A 19614-nucleotide genomic window follows, 5' to 3' on the forward strand; every position below is an offset into this window, starting at 1 on the left:
TGGAGTGATTCCTCCCAGAGAATTTCTTGGCAGATTATTAAGACTACGCAGGACACTTATTAGATGTTTGACCCACCCGTCACCCGAACCTAATACCCTAGCTGTTATAGATTGCTTTACGTCACGGTTTTTTCTTTCCATCACCGCATTTCCCTCAGGATGGAATGGACTTGAGTACCGCAATGCAACGCCCAAGCTGGCCATGGCCTCCTTGTAAGCTCGAGAGCTAAACGCAGGACCCTGGTATGAATGTAGCGTGCCGATCGCGAATGTGCCGATAAAGACTCGCAAATCTTTTATAACAGTTCGGGCGTCAGCCGAGTGCTGTGGCCACATCCAAATGAATCTTGTGCAGGAATCCACTGTGACCATGATATATTTATAGTTGCCACCCCCTTGTAAGGGACCACAGTGGTCCAGGTAAACACATGCTAATGGTTTATCTGAAATTAGAAGGGGCGTCTGTGCAGGTCGTTTTACTGTTGAAACTTTCATTTTATGGCAGATTTCACATTCTAGAATATAGTTTCTAGTTTGTTTCCTCATGTGCGGCCACCAATATCTTTGTTTCAATAATGATACTCCTACGTGTGCAGATGCAAGTTCTTCATGTGCTGCTAAGATTAGTCCCAACCTATGTTCCATGTTTGGAATAGCCCTATCCCCCACTCCAGGGATTTGAGCAAAAGGAACATTATTGCATCAGTTATATATGAGTACTTTACTGGAAAGCCTTTAGGGAGTGTTTTACCACTGTCTTTTACTGAAGCGGTGACAGCCTGCATTATCTCGATGTCTATTTTTGTTTTTAAAAAACATATTTTATTGAACAAAAGCATTACAGTACATAATCAGACAGTGCATCACCCCTGACGGAATTGTGACAAGATAGGACGCAGATCTGCAAGGAGACCTAGCCATGGATTACATCTTCGTACCTCGCTTTGAGGGCAACACATCGTGCATAAATCAAACATCTAGTCCAATAGTACTGCGACTATACATCACTTCTCAATTGACTTTTAAGAAACCTAAAAGGGAACAAGACCCAGCAACCACCCCCCACCCCCTCCCCCCTGGCTCATCCAACATATAAATACACAGCATAACATGTAGTAGATTCAACCTTATTTCTCTGTGCACATCTGCTTTAGGAACCTAAATATATGGGATACATTCCTGCCAATAAAGTGTCTTGCTTACAGTGCCCATCCAAAGGCGCAGGGCTCTGTACTCCAGAGACCACTGCCACAGCAATATATGAAGCGTAAGCGGGCATTGAGCTTAACAGAGAAACAGGTCCCGCCACCAGAGAACTGAGTCAAACGAGCCAATTAACCTACACCCCCCGCCACCCTCACCCAGATTACGCTACCGACCACCGAGTCCAACGCATAGACTACCAATAAATCACGCGTTGAAAGCTACACATACACAGAGGAGTACCTGCAACAGAGTCCCCCCTAGCCCCGCACCACTCTGGAGCACCCGTGCCAAAAAGGACCTATCTCTACAGTCAGCCCCTCTCACATCAATCACCAGAGGGATCATCCGACTCACCCGGGGGATCCAGCCACAATCCTCTATAATCCGCCCACCTCTTCCATATTTTATAGTGCTTCCGCGGACAGCCATGGGCAACGAAGATGGGTTGTTCGAGCCCCATGTTAAAATCCAGACCATTCCTCCATGCAAAGAGCCGGTCATTCTTCCAGCCCCTGGCGATGTCCAGTTTTGCCGGGGTGAGCCCCAGGGGACGCAGATGCCATTGATAGGGGTTGCCACCGATCCTATCCATCACGTGGAGAAGAGCCAACCGCGCGGTATGAGGGAGCATCCACCCCAACACCTCTGACAAGCATGCGAAAACCCCTCGCCAAAAGCGGTCCAGTGCGGTGCATGACCATACCGTATGGAAAAAGGTGCAATCCTCCTGGCCGCATCGAAGACACTCCGGGGAGACGATCAGACCCGCCCGCCACAACCGGGCTCGGGTGAAATAGACACAATGTAGAAATTTAAATTGAATGAGCCGCAAATGCATGGCTATCGCGCCCCCCCCCCCGCGGGGCAGCTAGGGCCTCCCTCCAATCCTCTTCCTCAAGAGAGCCAATGTCCTCCTCCCACACTCCTCGCAATTTGTCCGTCATCTGGACACTATGAGTGACCAGGGACTGGCAGATCCTCGAAATCTTTTTAGTCTCCAGATCTCCCATAAAGACCTTGGCTTCCAGGGGGCTAAACTCCGGGAGCGCCTCAATGCCCACAAAGCTAGGGGAAAGGGCATGGCGGAGCTGCAGGTAGCGGAAGAATTGAGAAGGAGGCATGTGGAATTCTTTCTGCAGGTCCGTGAAGGACTTGAGCGTCCCATTCCGCACCACATCCCCCAGGGTCGAGATACCTATGGCATCCCAATCCCGAAAGCCCTGTAAGGTCATGAGCTCCGGCAATCGCCCGTTATGCCACAATGGGGTCTCATCCGTCAACTTATTCCACCACCCCATGCGCTTCAAGGAGTGTCGCCAGACACGAAAGACTAGCTTCGTAGCCGGCGGCAGATCCCTCCGCAACGGAGCCGAATACAGTACAGTGAGAAGGGTGTGTGGCTCCATCAAGAGCCGCTCCAGTGTGTATGCCAGGTCTCCTCTGTCCCCATACCGCCACTCATTCAAGATCAGGAGATGGGAGGCCTGATAATAGGAGAGAATATCGGAGGTCGCCAGTCCTCCACAATATGTGGACAGAAAGCACGTACGAATCGCTACTCTGACCGCCTTACCCCCCACAGGAACTGTCCCAGTGCAGAATTTACCTGTGAAAACCATCTGGCCGCTATCAGATATGGGTGGTTCTGCAGCTGGTAGAGCAACCGGTGGGGTGTGACCATCTTGAAAATCGCAGATCGGCCATAGATCGTGAGAGGCATATGGGACCAGAGTTTCATATCCGATCTTGCGCTCTCCCAAACCGGTGCCAAGTTCCTCTCCCATGATACCACGGGCATGTCCGTGAGGAACGCTCCCAAGTATTTGAGCCCTCCATCCACCCTCTGCAGCGCATCGGCCCAGGGCCCCACCGCTTCGGGATTTCACAGTATCCATATCGTGGATTTCCGGGGGTTCATGTACAGTAGGAGGACTCGCCAAAGATTCTCATGACTTCCAGTATTCTCGGCCCGACCTGTTCAAGTCCGTCAGAAAGAAGAGGACATCATCAACATACAACGCAATTCTATCAGAGGCCCCCGGAGCCCACTCAAATCCCTTCAACTGCGCATCTATGCGAACCCATGCCGCCAGCGGCTCCATTGTCAGGGTAAATAGGTACGGGGACAAGGGGCAGCCCTGCCTTGTGCCACGCCGCACCGAGAAGCGGGAGGACACTGCCCCGGACACCCTCACCGACTCTGTCAGCTCAGTATACAGGAGGCGAATATATGACAAGAAACGTGGGCCAAAATTGAGTCTGCGCAGAAGTGCGAAGAGGTAGACCCAGCTGAGGGAGTCAAATGCTCTATCTATGTCCGCTAGAAGAAGGGCAGTTGGAGTCCCGGACCGTCGAATCGCCGCCAGTGCCACATGCGCCTGCCTGATGTTGTGGCGCGACGCCCATTGAGGCATAAAGCCCGCTTGGTCTGGGTGTACTAGGGCCGATATATGCGTCATGAGACAGTTATCCAGCACCTTGGCCAGCGCCTTGACCTCCACATTTAGGAACGAGATCGGACGGTAGGAGGCATGCTGCTCTGGGGGCCGACCCGGTTTCAGAAACACCACCACCTCCGCATGACGCCAGACCGGGGGAAGCTTTCCGGCCTCCCTGGATTACTCTACCACCGCACGATAATGCGAGGTCAGCTGGAGATGGTATCCCTTGAAAAATTCACTGGGAAACCCATTAGGGCCCGGCGCCTTCCCAGAATTGAGCCCCCCTAGAGCCCCAGCCAGTTCTTCATCCGACAGTGGTAGGTCCAATTGCCGCTGCGTCTCATCAAACAGCCTTCGGCGGGAGATCCCCAATGAATCTCTCTACCCACTCCTCCGCCAGGCACTCCCGCGGGGCATAGAGGTCAGCATAGTACTCTGCGAAACTATCAGCTATTGGTTGGGGGCCTACCAGCGGTGAACCGTTCCCGTCCAGTATACCCGGAAGGGCCTGGGGGCGAAGGGTCCCATGAAAGAGCCTGTGCAGCATTTTGTTAGATTTATCTCTTCATTGACAGACTCTGCTACGCGTTGCCAACCACGCCTGGCTCGCCTCATCTAACAGAAGAGAGGCATACGACTGCTGAGCCTGCAGCAGACATCGCACCCCCACGCCCTCACTCTCCTCCCTACTTTGAGGCTCCAGTCCCTCAACCTCCGATTCTGCCCCAACCAAAGCATCCCTGTGCCGTTTACGCACAGCCGCACACCAGGCGTAGTCTGCCCCCCGAAGGAGAGGCTTCATCGCCTCCCATAAGGTCACCCCGTCCGAGACCGAGCCCAAGTTCGTGGTCAAATAATCCGCGATCGCCTCCCTCATATGCGTGTCACATTCCGCATTTTGTAGATGCCACACCGAGAGGTGCCATCGGAACTGAGGCCGCACCCCGCCCAGCTGCAAGTCGATGTACACTGAGGAATGGTCCGATAACCCTCTAGGGTGAATACCAGCTGACACCACCCTCAAGACCACCCCCCCTAGGAACAAACACATAGTCAATCCTTGAGAAGGACGCATGCACTGCCGACAAAAATGTATACTCCCTCTTGGTGCCATGGTGAAGTCGCCACGTGTCCACCCAATCCAGACTAGACACCAGTGCATGTAACTTTGAGGGTTGGGAGCCCCCCCTGGACCCCGTCCGTTCTGGACCTATCCCTACTAGGGTCTATGACATTGTTCCAATCACCTCCCACCACAGAAACCATGTCCGGCATATCAGACCACAGCGCCAACAACCGCTCCACCAGGGACCATTGCAAAGGAGGGGGGCATACACACATCCCAGCACCACCGGCTCCATTCCAATCATACCACGGACAAAGACATAGCGCCCCTGTCCATCCAGCCACTGATGAGCATGCACATAAGGAACTCTATGATGGATAAGGATAGCCACGCCCCTGGACCCCTGTGTGAAGCCAGCATGGAACACTTGTTGATAATAAGCATGGGCGGAAAATCCGTTACGCTCGCGGATTTTGCGGATTTTTGATAAATTCGCAATCCGCGAACGCTCGTGAATTTACCGAAAATCCACAAATTCGCACGCAGCGGATTTTTTTTTCTTGGTGATACAATTTTGCGGCGTGCGGTGTATTTTCGCAATTGCGAACTGTTACGAAACCCTCGCGAACTGGCAGAAATCCTTGCGAACTGGCAGAAATCCTTGCGAACACAAAAAAAGCATTCAGCAGGTTCAAAAGTTCAAACTCATCATTAGTAACCATTCCCTGTAGTGCTTCCTGACAAGGGCCCCTCCAGAGTTCAGTTGCTAGTTGCAACAATTGTATGACCCTGCTCTGACCCTCACAGCAGGCTCATAGAATAGCTACAAGTAGGCCACAAAGGTCCTGGAAAAATATTGCACTGTAACAGAAAGCAAATTACAGATAAGGAAGCAGGTGCCTGACTGGAATTTTAAAACAGTGACACATTAATAAATCAACCCCAAATTAATTCATGTCAGTTGAAGCAGGCAGGTGTGCTTGCTTTTCCCCCCCCCATAATCTACAGTGATGATGAACCAGAGGGTGGCATTGATGTACCATAGGGTGGCATGGGTGAAACAGAGGGTGGCAGGGGTGAAACAGAGGGTGCTGGGAACCTGTGATGATGAACCAGACGTAGAAACAACATAATCGTGACCATTGCGAGCCGACATGTAAGTTCGCAATTGCGAACTGGTACAAAACCCTCGCGAACTGGCAGAAATCCTTGCGAACTGGCAGAAATCCTTGCGAACTTCGCGAGAATTTGCGGATTTTGCGGATTGCGAGTTCGCAAATTCGCAAAATTCGCGAACGCCAGATTCGCAAAATTCGCCCATGCTTAGTTGATAACCATAGCGCTCTAGACAGAGCACCTTGGAGCCCATCAGATAGGTTTCCTGCAAAACCCGCTTGGCCTGTCGCAGGACCGCCCCCGCTTGATTTTATCTAGTAGCCCACGAACATTCCAGCTTGCTACCCGAAGGGCGCCCAGGGATCCCTGGACCATTGTCAACCCACTAGCCATATAGGTGCGTATTGTGTGTGGGCACCAAATAATAATTGTAGCAAAGTGTATGTACTGCATGTGATGCTCGGTGTGAAAGCGCAATCCAACCCCCGAACCAAACCACCCCAACTCCCAACAAACCCCCCACCCCATACCTCATGAAACATTGAAGTACCTGTCGCGGTCGGATTGAAACCAGGCCCCCAATCGGGGGACCCGGGCCTCTCCCACCAATAGATCCCTAACTTACCACCCATAACAGTTCCTCTCGCTACCTACAGGCGTGAGAGCTGCAGGGTCCGAGCCCACGCAGGGGCTCCCTCGTTATTACAGCAAACATTATTGCACATGGTCCAATTACGAGGGTTCTCCAGTACTATCTCCTCCAGCCGGGACTGAGGATCCAGTCTTCTGTGCCCGGGGCACTGCGTCTCCCCCTACCCTCGAGCTGCATGAGTGTGACCGCCTCGGGGACTGGGACCTTTGAAAGCCCCGCCAGCGCTGTCTCTGCAAGGCCTGCTGCGCCCCCTCACTCAATGATGAATCGGAATGCAGACCTGGGGGGGTATGGGCTCTCACCCGCACAGTTTCATCCGTCCATTTGAAGACGTCTTCCGGAGAATCAAAGAAAAACGCTTGTGACTGAAACACCACGTGAAGGCGCGCCGGAAACAACAGGGCATACTGGAGCTTAAGTTCTCTTAGCCGGGCCTTAGCTGCCTGAAGCGACTGGTGCTGCTGCTGTACCAAGTGTGTGTAATCCGGGAACACCATGCTCCGGTGATTTTCAAACATGAGAGGTTCTTTTGCTCTGGCCTGTTTCAGGATGACATCGCGATCAAAGTAGTTCAGCAGCCTCGCGATTACTGGACGAGGCCCGGCCCCGGCCGGTGGCTTCTGCACTAACGCCCTGTGAGCCTGTTCGATTATAAAGCAGCGGGAGAGAGCGTCTGGAGACATCCAGCCCTCGAGCCACTGCATAAGGAAATGCTCCATGCCACCCGACTCACACCCCTCCGGGAAGCCCACGATGCACAGATTATTTCAACGGGCCCGCCCTTCCACGTCCTCCACGCGCAGTGCCAGGCCTTTCTGGGTACTTTTCAACTTTGCCACCTTCTGCTTGAGGGACACAACTTCGTCCTCCACCCTCGATACGCTCATTTCCACTTCTGTTATGAGGGATACTGCATTCCGCAAATCCTGCCGCAGCAACATCACATCTGACCCAACCGTGCCAATCTTGGCATCAAGCATGTCCCTGGATTGGGTTATGGCCGCCAACAGCCTCGCATTGTCCGGTGGGCCCTCCTGCGAATGTCCGGCAGCACCACTTGCCGCCCCAGGGCCAGTAACTTGTCGATGGGCCCGTGTGTAGTAGGGCTACTGCCCCCTTGCCTCTAGTCATGGCTAGCGCCGGTGAGCTTCTCACAGCCCCCCTAGGGACTCTGCCAACTGTATCTTCACGTGGGGCCCCCACCGGTTGCACTGCTACTAGCGTCTGCGGGTGGGTCGCCTTCAGTAGGGGGCCCGCAGGTTTCTGGGCCAAGTCGAAGCCCGGTGGACATAAAGCAGTGTGGGCAGGGCCAAAGGGCACAGTCAATGGGCATAGGCTCATAGTGCCTCGCCCCTCACCGCTGAAGGCCCAACCGTTACTCCTGAGGATGCGGGCCACCCCCACCCAGGCCGCAGCGCAGGCCCAGGCTTACTCCAGCTGCCACGCGTGCTCCCCCAACGTCCGGTCTGCACTCGCTGCACAGCCACTCCCCCTGTGCGACCCGGCCTGGCCGCCGATCTCTCTGGAGGAAGGGGGGACCCACACCGTCACATACACCGTCCAGTTGCCTTCGAAAAGGAGGCCCACAGGTCACCGGGCCACGGCCAAGCCATTGGTGGAGCCGGGGGAGGGATGAAACAGTTTCCACTCTGCAGGGCCACCTCAATGCCGTGCCGCTCACCGCCGATGGCCAGCCACGGCTTCCAGGAGGGCGGGCCACCCCCAGCAGGACCCGGCATGCCTACCGCCCGCACCTCAGGCATCTCCGCTGTCCAGTCAACACCAACTTTGCCACTACACCCCCCACGCGGCCCGGCCTGACCGCCGATCTACCGATGGGCAGCGGCGGGGGGGGGGTGTTTTCTTGGCTAGGGGGCCCCACGGGCAAAATGGAGCCCCACACACCCCTCCAGGCGCCGCCGCCACCAAATCAAGGCCCCAGGCAGCGGGACGCGAGGGCAACCACCCGCACTGCAGCCATGCCAGGAGCAACCCGGTAGTTGGGCCGGAGCACTCCCCCGGCCGTCTCCTCTCTGGGGGTCCACAGCCTATGTTGTTCCTGGGCCAGTCTGCCCTGCTCACAGTCTCGATTCCGGTCAGCGCTCCTCCACCGTGTAGAAGCCGACCGCTGTCAGCTGCGCAGTCCCGGGCACTCCAAAATCGAGGTCCTGGCTTCTCAGACTCCCACTAGGCCGCAGCATGCCGGACCAGCCACCTCCATCTACCGGCACCGCAGCCACTCAGCAGGGGCACCGGACCAACCCGGCTGGCTACCAAAGGAAGGATATCCCCTCAAGGACCACCAAAGCATCCGAGGGAGCAAGGATGAACGCCGGATCAGTGCTGGGCTGGACGAAGCTATCTAGCACACGTCCGCCATGATGGCCTGCCTAGCCACGCCCCCCGTCTATTTTTGTTTTTGAGGGAGTGATTCTAGCTACGGAAGCCATTTGCACAGCTGCCTTCGCTGCTTCATCAGCCAATGAATTCCTTGCAACGTTAACGCCATCACGTTGATGACTCAGTGCATGAATCACGTGAGTCTTTTGTAGTTCTTTCTGTATTACTTCCCATTGGCATTTTATGCTTGATTGTGCCACCTTTTGTATGTTTGAAACCATTTTGAACCCAGGTCTGCAGGTATTCATTATAATTCCTGACGCAGTTATACGAATCGCAGACTACGAGTGTGGGGAATTCGCGATCGGTATTTTCAAGCGCCATCTTGAAAGCCTGTAGTTCAGCTCGCTGAGCTACGCAGTCTCTGAGTGATTGAGTTTTAGTGACCATTGGTCTAAATTTACCTTCGTGCCAGCGACCTTTAACAATCGCGCATGCAGCACTATAGGCTTGTTTACCCCCGATTGCGGGTTGTGCTGATCCGTCTGAATAAATTATACATCCGTAATGTTCTAGAGGCAGAATCTCGGTTGGCAGAGGACATTCCTGTTCGTATTGTAGAAATCCTTGTGCTTTCAAGTAGGGCTCAAAAACTTATTCAACGTCTGTTGCAGCAAGAGAATTAACCCATTGTATCCATCTCGGATGTAAAGCTTTTGCATTTGGAATGCTCGCTTTCGTCACTGCCTCTAGGGCAGGTACAGGTGTAATGATCATTATGTGTTTTCCCTCCGCTAGGGCTCTCTCTTTTGCTACTGCATTTTGAACCGCTGTCAGAACTTTTTCTATAGAAGTGAATTTCATTTCAGCTTTTGTGTACAAGTGTGATTTGTAAGCTATAGTTACCTTTTCACCTTCATTAAAGGTTAGGTACGTGAAACCGCATCTTCCTGGGATGATCCAGATCACAAGGTTGCGTACGTTGTTGCGTGTTTGTAGCTGTGTTTTTGCTAACATGTCTGTTTGCACTGAATGCAAAATTCCTGTGTGTTTTTGAGTCCAATTAGTTGGTTTGAAATCTGGTTTGATCAGTTCGTAGAGATGTTTAACCCTTTCTGCGTAGTCTAGAACATAAGTTCTTCCAAAATTCAGGAAACCTAGAATTGACTGTAAGTTTTTCAGCGTCTTTGGAGGCTGGAGCAGTGCACATTTCTCTAGAAAGTTTGCTGCCAGGCTTTTGCCTTCACTTGAAAGTTTGTATCCTAAGAATAGGACATTGAGGTGGGCAATTTGTGATTTCTTAAAATTGAATTTGTACCCTTCAGAAGCGAACCCAAGTATTATGGTGTTCACTCTTTTCAAGTGCACGTCCAAATCATCGTCTGTAAGATAGATGTCATCGACATGAGATATGCCTCATCATCATACGTTTGTAGTAACTCTGTTACTCTGGCTGAAAATAACCCTGGACTATTCTTGAATCCCTGGGGGAGACGTCAAAATTGTCCCTGTGTCCCCATTATTGAGAAAGCGGTCAAGTGCCTGCTTTCTGGTGCAATGTTTTGACAGAAAAAAACGTTAGAAATATCTAATGTAGTTTTATATTTTTTTCGCGCAATGTTATTCATCAGTGCTGCACTGTGTGCATTTTGTACTGCAAAAGTTTTGCAACAAGAGTTTAGATGTCTGTAGTCCAAAACTAGAGGATATGAATTATCTGGTTTGGAGACAGGAAACAAAGGATTGATTATAGATGAGGTGCATGTTTCAATCACCCCTTGGTATTCAAGTTGGTTTAAAATCTCCCTGACCTGTTTTTTAGCTTCTTGCTTAACTGGATACTAACTTTGTGCAGTAGGTTGTTTTTTTAACTAGATTTTATGGTGAGGAGAGTCCTCATCCCATACTACATGATTTTTGTATAATGCCGGAGCCTGGGCTACTGCCCATTTTCTGGTATATGTGTATTTTTTATGAATTGGAATGTGATTTGAGAAGGCAGGCATAATTATCTCTTCGCCATGTGGGCACTCCCTGACAAATTCAGGTGGCCAGTCTTGTTCAGCTAGAAGAATGGCATAACCCTTAGAAAGCTTCTCCCAAAAGAGTGCTATTATTTTTCTAGTTATGTCCCCCTCCATCCGGAGTGTTACTTCATATAACCTATGGGGTACACTAACGCTGGTGTCAGCAGTTTCAACTTGAATGCATTCATTCAAGTCCACTGTCTCCTGATGATCCTTCAGGATCTTGCGAGCTAAGGTGACTTCTGCTGCGCTGTCTAGCATTGTCTGGGCCCACTCCCCATTCTTGAGTTGTGTCCTCAAGATCCTCGGCATGTCGGATCTTTACGCCTGCTACCTTCTTTTTGGTGAATTGAGTTTTCTTATTTTTAGGAACGTGCTGTTTGTCTTTGGACTTCATGTGTTCTTCCTTTTTTTCGATCATCCTCTTCTTTCAGATTTCTGCGAGGAAGTCTGAAAGGTACGAGAGAAACGTGTATCAGTATCTTGATATCTATCAGGTTTTCTCAAATTATCTCTATTTCTGAGGTTATACCTCTTTTCAGAGGGCTCCCGTAGGGGAGACCTACCTCTTGACTGAGAACGCTTCTCTTTAGGAAGTGTTTGTTTAGTGTTTTCCCACTTCTTTTTAGGAGTAGTGAGATTATTTTTTATAAAAACTTTTTCAGGATTTTCAGCTAGTTGGTGCTTTAGTGGTTTCCCATCCAAACTATCTCTACCTAGTTCTTCATATGATTTTTCAATAATTCTTGCAATTTCATATGGTTGCTCTGTTATATCTGTTTCTTTCAATTTTTGGCGGATTGCCACTGAAGCTGCTTCACCTTTAACCTCTTGGCTGCTAATGACAAGGGTAACTCGTCATGGACTTTCCATTGATTTCAATGGAAATTATATGGCATCACTAATAATGCCTTAGCAGTGAAGGTGTTAATGTTAGCTAATAGTATAGCCTAGACCTGTTTGAAATCTTTTAGTAACTTCATACCAAGATTTAAAGCAGGTTCTGGTCTGTATTCATTTTGAATCTGTCTTAGGATGTCTGGTATTACCGCCATCGACGGAACACCATGTGTTTTTGTGTAGGTTGAAGCAAAGACTGTACCCCAAGTGTCACAGTCCTCCATGTGTGGTGCTATCCCCATTGGTAAACAGATTGTCAGAATTCTGTGTTTCTCATGAGGTGTACTATCAGAAATACTGCCTCTATATGAGTAATTTTTTGGGCTAACCAAAACGGAATTTGTTTCCTTTTTGCGGGTAATTTACCAATGACTGATTGTATCGTCTGTGGTGTTATTTTGTTTGTGTTCCCTTGGTGAGGGGTGTGCTGTGGAATCCTTACAGTAGGTTGGACTGTTAAGGTCCGCATGACATATTGAACCATTTGTCCATGTATTTTAATTAACTGTTTTAGCTGGGCTAACAGTTCTAGACCTGTCATTCTTTCAATGTCAGGATGTGATGTATAGATGGCTAGTACCGGCCATGTAGCTCCTGGTCTACCTTGTGGACCGAGCTTGGTAATGTGATTTTGATGTTGTAGGGCCCCTTTAAACCAGAGCTAATGCTCTTGGTAAGTTAATGGAATGTCAACGTCCTCGTAAGGAACGTATTCCGCTGGAGGTTCCTCTACTTTGTAGTAGTGGAACTCAAGTGTTCCTTCATTTGCTGGAGTAAACAATCCATAAATAGAATACCTCTGTCTGTCGATATTCATGTGTCTCTATAACAAAGATTACTTTACCACCTCTCGATGATACTCTATCATTTATGAGTTTGTAAGATATAGTTTTTCGGGTTATTTTGTTGGAGATTTGTGTCGTCTAAAACTGCTCGAGCTGCTGCTGCAGCTCTTTCCCTCTCCTCTTCACTATCCGACATTTTGTTGACCAAAAGTTTGCAGAACAAGTTTCAAGGAAACAAAGATTAGGTGCACAATATTTTTGGAACACTGTATCCTTCAACGTTGAACAAACCAAAAACTAATACATAGGATTTTCGTCCTACTCAGTTTTGGCGGATATTTTATCCTTTAACCCACTACCAGAAATGTATTTACTTGGGTGGAGGGTGCAAAAGTAAAACCTTTAGCTAATACTTCTAATTCTGTCTGAGTCAAAGAATGTTTGGATAAATTAATAATAGGTAATCTATCTAAAGTTATCTCCAATATCTCAGTTTCCTTGTCTAGAGGTATTCCTCTTGAGGTGGATGCCTCGCATATTGACTTCTCCTGAAGACCCGATTGGGTCTTTGTCCTCTCCTCGGGCGCTGGTCTAAAAAAGAGGAGGAGGAGGAAGAGAATTTCTGGTGGGAGTAACCTCTGTTTGATCAATTTAAACATTTCACATATTTTTCTTTGTCTCTCATGGTGTTTTTAATGATTTTTATTGTTTACATTTATGCAAAGAATCAATGTGTTATTTTAAATTGTTTTTAATAAAAGTTGATTGTGTTATATCTTTGAGCTCTCTATCTTTGTGTAATATATAGTTGCTTTTTGGGTCCAGAGGCGTGGCTCTATTTGTGCGGATGCACCTGTATGGGTGAGATAATAGTGTATATTGGGTGACGAGTGTGGTTGACTGTATACTTGTTATAAGGCGTTTCTGGTGTACGTCCAAGAGAACCCTTCCTTTATATTTACTGGTTCCACAAAGGGGCCATCCTCTAGCCCATTCTCCACAGCTGTGGTTTAATACAGTATGGAGTGGGCTTCCACACAGTCCCTCAGCGCCTTTTGCAGTTCCACCTTCCTGGTGGTACTCTTGGCAGAAAGTCCAAACTCATTGTAGAAGACTCTGAGCTGGGCCACAGTGCATTCTTCTGTGTTGGCCAGCTCAAATTCCATGCTTGTGGTTGTAGATCCAGCAGCCGGATACATGATGTTGAGTAAAATCGAAAAATGTCAATTAGGGAGAATCTAAAAGTTTGAATTGGTTTTCGATGTGGGCAGGTCGTGCACACCAAATCATTGTATAGCACTGCACAAACACGACCCCTTTCCTCCCCGCTGATCACCAGTGCTAGAAATTAGGACCCAGCTTGACTAGGTTATGAGACCTGGTCAAACAGTAACCACAATCCTACTCAGGATAAGGCTCAATCAACCCTAATTTATCCTGTGTTCACACTCAATTAGCTTGGCACAGAGCAATCAGGCTTAACTTGAAGGCAATGTGTAAAGTATTTGTGCAACACTTGAAACAGTAAAACAGTGAAAACACCACACAAAAATATTCCACGCCAAGTTAGAAAAATAGCTAATAATTTCATACACAAAGCAAGACTAAAATGCCAAAAATCCAATCAGTAGAACTTGAGATATTGGACTTTTGAGTTGTAGGTAAAAAATAGTGCCAGAAAATACAAAGCACTATTGGGGGATCTCAAAATCAAACGTTCAGGCCGCCCGTCATTGAGCACAAGCCGCCTACTGGGAGCCAGTAATGCCCGCTGAACCAAAGTTCCTTAAATCCTGTTTGCCGGGCATTGCATGGACCACGTTGAAGATCAGTTTCACAGCAGAGGCAATGATTCAGTTCTGCAATACGGCGAGGCTTTGGTACGAGGTCTTGATGTGTCAACAGTGAGGATCCTGTTGATGGTGCTTAGGCTGTGAAGGTCAATTTTGAAGTTGCGTGGCACAGTTGAGGCGATGTGTCGGTTCCGATGAGCAGTGAAGCTGTGATGCAGAGTTTCAACCTCTTTGTCAAAGGGTGCTGGGAGGAGCTTTCGCCAGAAAAAGTGTTTATGCAGTGGCGGTTCCAAAGGTGATGCTTCAGTCCCAAGATGCAGGATGCAGAGGCCTTGTGAGTCTTTTACGACAGGTCCATTTCATGCAACAGTGATGATGAGTTGGTTCTGCTAAAAAATGTGCCGCTCAGCAAAGGGGATGTCAGTTTTGCTAGAGTATGCGTCGCTTAGGAGAGAATGCATCTGTTCCGCTGGTAAAGCACCTTAGGCCCACTTTGAAGTGTCCAAGACTGGAGTGGCACCACTTGGCAGGGTAGACAAATAGATAGGGGGGTCCAGGTGCATGTGTTGGATGTCTGTTATGCCCCTCAGGATTCAATCAGGAGGCCAGCCAGCTAGCCATTCGAGTCACTCTGCGTTCAAGTGATTCAGGTCCAGTACTTCTTACCCAAGCAAAACAGGTCAGCAGGCAGCAGTTAAGCAAAGCAATGCAGGAGTCCTGCAAACCAGCAGTTCAGCAGAGTGGCAGTCCTTTCAGCAGCACAGCAGTCCTTCTTTCTGTTAAAGTCTTCAAAGGTCCAGAAGTGTACTGAAGTGCTGGCGTCTTAGGTCTGGTACTTATACCCAGTTAGGCCTTTTAAGTGGGGAAGACATCAAAGACAGGCCTTTGAAGTGCACAGAGCTCCTGTCCTTCCTGTTCTGGTGCCAGATTCACTACAGGGGGTTATACAAACCTTTGTGTGAGGACAATGCACAGCCTATTCAGATGTACATGAGGCTGGGTCCAGCACCTCCCTCCAACCCTGCCAGGATGGACCATTAAGTCACATCTAAACTTCCATTCTGTGAGGCTGTCTAGGGGGAATACACAAGGCCCAGCTGTGACCCAGCCCAGACATGTGGTCAGAGACAGGCATCAGGCATTAAATAGCTAAAGTAAGAAATGCCAACTTTCTGAAAGTAACTTTTATAGAAATCTGACTTCCCCATAAGCTAGGATTTTAAATTTGGATTTCAGAGACACCTGATTTAGAGGTATTATCTCTTCCCTATTTGAAATTACACCTACAATATATAATAAGGTAATCCCAACGTTATCCTATGGGAGAGATAGGCCTTGATGTAGTGAAAAATGACTTTTAGAGTTTTTCACTACCAGGACATGTAAAACTTAAAAGTACATGTCCTACCATTTAAATACATTAAATGGGTTATCAAGGGCCTACCTTATGGGTAGATTGTATGTATAAAAAGGGAAGGTTTGGACTTTTCAAAAGGGTTTATTTTCCCAGGTTGACATGGCCTTGTAAACTGCACACACAGTCTCTGCAATGGCAGACCTGTGACATGGGTAAAGAGGTACTTAAGTGGGTGGCACAATCAGTACTGCACGCCCACTAGTAGTATGTAATTTACAGGCCCTGGGTACAGGTATAACCACTTTACGAGGGACTTACAAGTAAATTAAGTAGGCCAAGTAGGGATGAACCATTATTACCATGTTTACGGGAGAGAGCACAAGCACTTCAGCACTGGTTAGTAGGGGTGAAATGTGCAGAGTCCTGATAACAGCAAAAACAAGGTCAGAAAAATTGGTGGAGGCCGTCAACAAGTTGGGGGAAAGACCACCCTAAGGCTGTCAGGTCTAACAGCACTATTTAACTAAATATGGGGACATGTTCTCACCTTCATAGTAAAAATGCAGAAACATCTATTATTTAGACTCTGGCCATTGAAATTTGTGTTGAGGGTGCCAGCTCCTAGAAGTGCTCTCTCCCCTGCATTGCCCTTTGTCAAAGGGACTGTCAGCCACAGCAAGAATGTCTCCAATTCTGAGTGACACCCAACGCAGTCCTACGGAGTAACTGGGGATCACACCTGAAATATGCCCCATAAAGATTCAAAGGACTAAGCTATCCTCTCTATCAAATGTATTGGCCCTGACAACCTTATCAGCCCCACCATCTTCATGACAATGAACCCAGGCCCCACTGACCAGTAACTTTTCCTGGAATCAGAAACCCTTGATATGTATAGATGAAGCTCCGCTTCGATCCCACTAGTGTGTGAGTGGGCCACTCCGGATCTCAGGAATGTCAGTAATACACATCTCCTGTCCGGGGGTTGCAGTCCATACCTCTCCAGCCTCTGCTGGCCCTGTGCTTCCAAAATGGAACTTACAGGTGTCTATGTTATGTACCATTCACAGTAACACATGCAACCAAGAATGCACCCACACATATCATGATCTGTGACCGCATACACACACACACACACACACACGCACCCACACCCACACACACACACACACACGCATACACACACACATATCACATGTTGTCCACTACTGCACACAATCCATGTAGGCCAAGAGTGAGCTATATACACAGTCACATAATATTCCACTAGTGGGCCAGTAGACACCACTCATGAGAAACATTCATAAAGGCCTGTTAACATTACTGAATCCTCTGCCACCACTGGGCTCTTATCACATAACTTCAGGTAAAGGCAGTAGCCCCTACCTTCAGGGGGGTAAGGCTTAGTGTGCCCTTCTCAGTGTAAACAGGCTATATTACCATGAGAAAAACCTAAGTTATAGTCCCAAGCATGATCCATGTATCCCTATAATCAAAGATCAGTGCCAGGGATCCAGATATTGTTGCAGCTGGGGCACTCATGTCAGGGGTGCACATCTGTCACCATGCAGGGGACTTTTACTTCCAACAGTGCCCATAGATATTTCCCCACAAGAATGTTTAGGAAATGTGGTCAAGTATGACATGCATTTCAAGGCAAATTGGGTAATAACTATATTTAGATAAGTCTTACTTTACAAAGCAGTTGTGTTAATTTCTTCCAAGAAAATGTGAATATTGGACTGATAATTTTGATCAAAAGTCATTATAATTTACGGACTGTTTTACAGGACATTTGGAATTCCACCAAGGAATTTTAGTTAGAGGAGTAGAATCAGCCATGTCATCATATGTCCAGGCTCTACTTGACATGCAACTGACGTGGCATTTCTCTAGCCTTTCAAATGCCTTGGCTTCTCATACTTACTTGTTTGCCCTGTAGGCCAGTACTTCTGTGTCAGAATATCAGCGAAAGCGAGGCAGGTACTAGGTCCTTCTATTCAACAGACACCTCGCTGTTATCTGCATGGTCAACAGAGTGGTGCCATTCTGAGAAAAAAAACTCCCAGATACACCTAGGGGTGACTGTGTTGTACTTTACAAATGCTGTTTGATTGATTGCTTGATTGACAGTGATACAACATCTTCTGTCTATATTATTGAGGTGAAATAACTGCAGAGAAGAAAATTCCTTAGTCCAAGAAACATTTCCAAAGCCAAGATATCTGCGCCTACAAACATGTGCTTGCTTGCTGTTTGTATGCATCATCATATTAAACCACACCAATGGGCAACACCTATTGGCAATGCCAAAGTCTGTTTACTTTATATCAGAGTTTTAGAAAAAATATGCTTACCCTTGTCACATCTCGTTCCATTCGTCTCTGTCTTTCAGTAGGATCTCCAACACTTCCCAGAACATGACTGGACTTCACTTTATTAATTATGGAAACATATGCGAAGCACATTACCAGAACAGGGAGGAAAAAACAGCATATGAAGATTGTCACAATATATGACTTGTATATTGTGGAGAAGCTGGCTTTTGCCCAATCAATCTCACAGGTTCCATACATGCGATCTAAGAAAATGGAAACATTAAATGACAGTTTAGTATCATTCTTATCTATAAGAGATAACGGGCCCAATTATCAAAAGTAAACTGGGATGAAAGTCTACCTTTACGACTTTTTGGTATTTACCAAGGACATTTACTACAAGTAAATACCCTCTAAGATTACCAAAAGTTGAACTTTACGAGTTTCAGTATTCAGAAAGGTCATTTACGAGTAGTAAATGCCCTTTGTGACTACCAAAGGTCGTAAAGTTAGACTTTCGTCTCATTTTACCTTTGTGAATCGGGCCCAACATATATACAATAATGAGTCATCCAATGTAGCAAATATCTTATCAACAGTTTTCAAATATTAATTGCAGAACATGAAAGCATGATAGAAAACTCAATAGATATAAATTCAAAAATATAAGCCTAAGCTATCCTCTACATGAAAGGCCTCATTCACAAAGCCCCTGCACCGCCGGTACATCACTTTCAGTGATGGTCCAGCAGTGCACCCTGCAGGGTCATATCTACAATGGTACACAAACAAATGATAGACAGAATGCTGAATAAAACATACATTTACCCCTAGTCAAGAGATCTGGGTTAAACCCATCATTCTTTGGCACACAATGCCACCCCAGTTTAGACCCAGCCATATGCAAATCAGTCTTGACCCTGTGCCTTATGGGAACAGTCCAGTCTGAACTCCCAGGCCAGCTCCTCGCTGGGCCGGAAGCAAGCATCCTGGGACCGGTTTCTGGGTATTACCCTTCATCAGCCAGGCTAGCTTGAATCCAGTGGCACAGTGAGCAAGGGACCCACGTCTGGGCATACCCATCCCACTTAGGGTGAAAAGTGCTATGCAAACCAATGATGGATGGAATTCTGAATAAATCAAACATTCAAACCCAGTCAAGAGATCTGGGTTAAATCCATAGTTCTTTTGCTCACCATGCCACCCCAGTTTAGACCCAGCTATATGCAAATTAGTCTTGATCCTGTGCCTCATGGGAATAGTCCAAACGGAATGCTGAATAAATCATACATTCACCCCCAGTGAATGATATTAAATCCATTGTTGGGGCTGGACTGTTCCCATTGGGCATAGCGAAGACTGATTTGCATATGGCTGGGTCGAAACTGGAATGGCATGGTGAGCAGAAAAACGATGAAGTTAGGCCTAGATCTCTGTACTGGGGTTAATGTATGATATTGTTCTGCATTCTGTCCATCAATTGTTCTTTTTGCATTTGTCACACCGAGTGGGATGGGTATGCCCAGACATGGGTCGCGTGCTCTCCATGCCACTGGATTCAAGCTATGCTGGCTGATGGGGGCTGAAAGCCCGAAACCGGTCCTAGGATGCTT

At 48.0% G+C, this 19614-nt stretch overlaps 1 protein-coding gene across 1 annotated transcript in view; it reads right to left on the minus strand.

The window, feature by feature from the left end:
• The window catches only part of LOC147708356 (visual pigment-like receptor peropsin), a 138874-nt gene extending 120408 nt beyond the window's left edge, over positions 1 to 18466 (minus strand). The window contains exons 1-2 of the mRNA XM_086925107.1: positions 18412 to 18466; positions 18041 to 18264 (exon numbers count right to left, since the gene is read on the minus strand). Coding sequence (XP_086781233.1) covers positions 18041 to 18264; positions 18412 to 18466 — 279 coding nt within the window. The remainder of the gene's footprint in view (positions 1 to 18040; positions 18265 to 18411) is intronic.
• Between the last annotated feature and the right edge of the window lie 1148 nt (positions 18467 to 19614).

Source organism: Lissotriton vulgaris, chromosome 6 (genome assembly GCF_964263255.1).
Source record: "Lissotriton vulgaris chromosome 6, aLisVul1.2, whole genome shotgun sequence".
In the NCBI taxonomy this organism is placed as follows: domain Eukaryota; kingdom Metazoa; phylum Chordata; class Amphibia; order Caudata; family Salamandridae; genus Lissotriton; species Lissotriton vulgaris.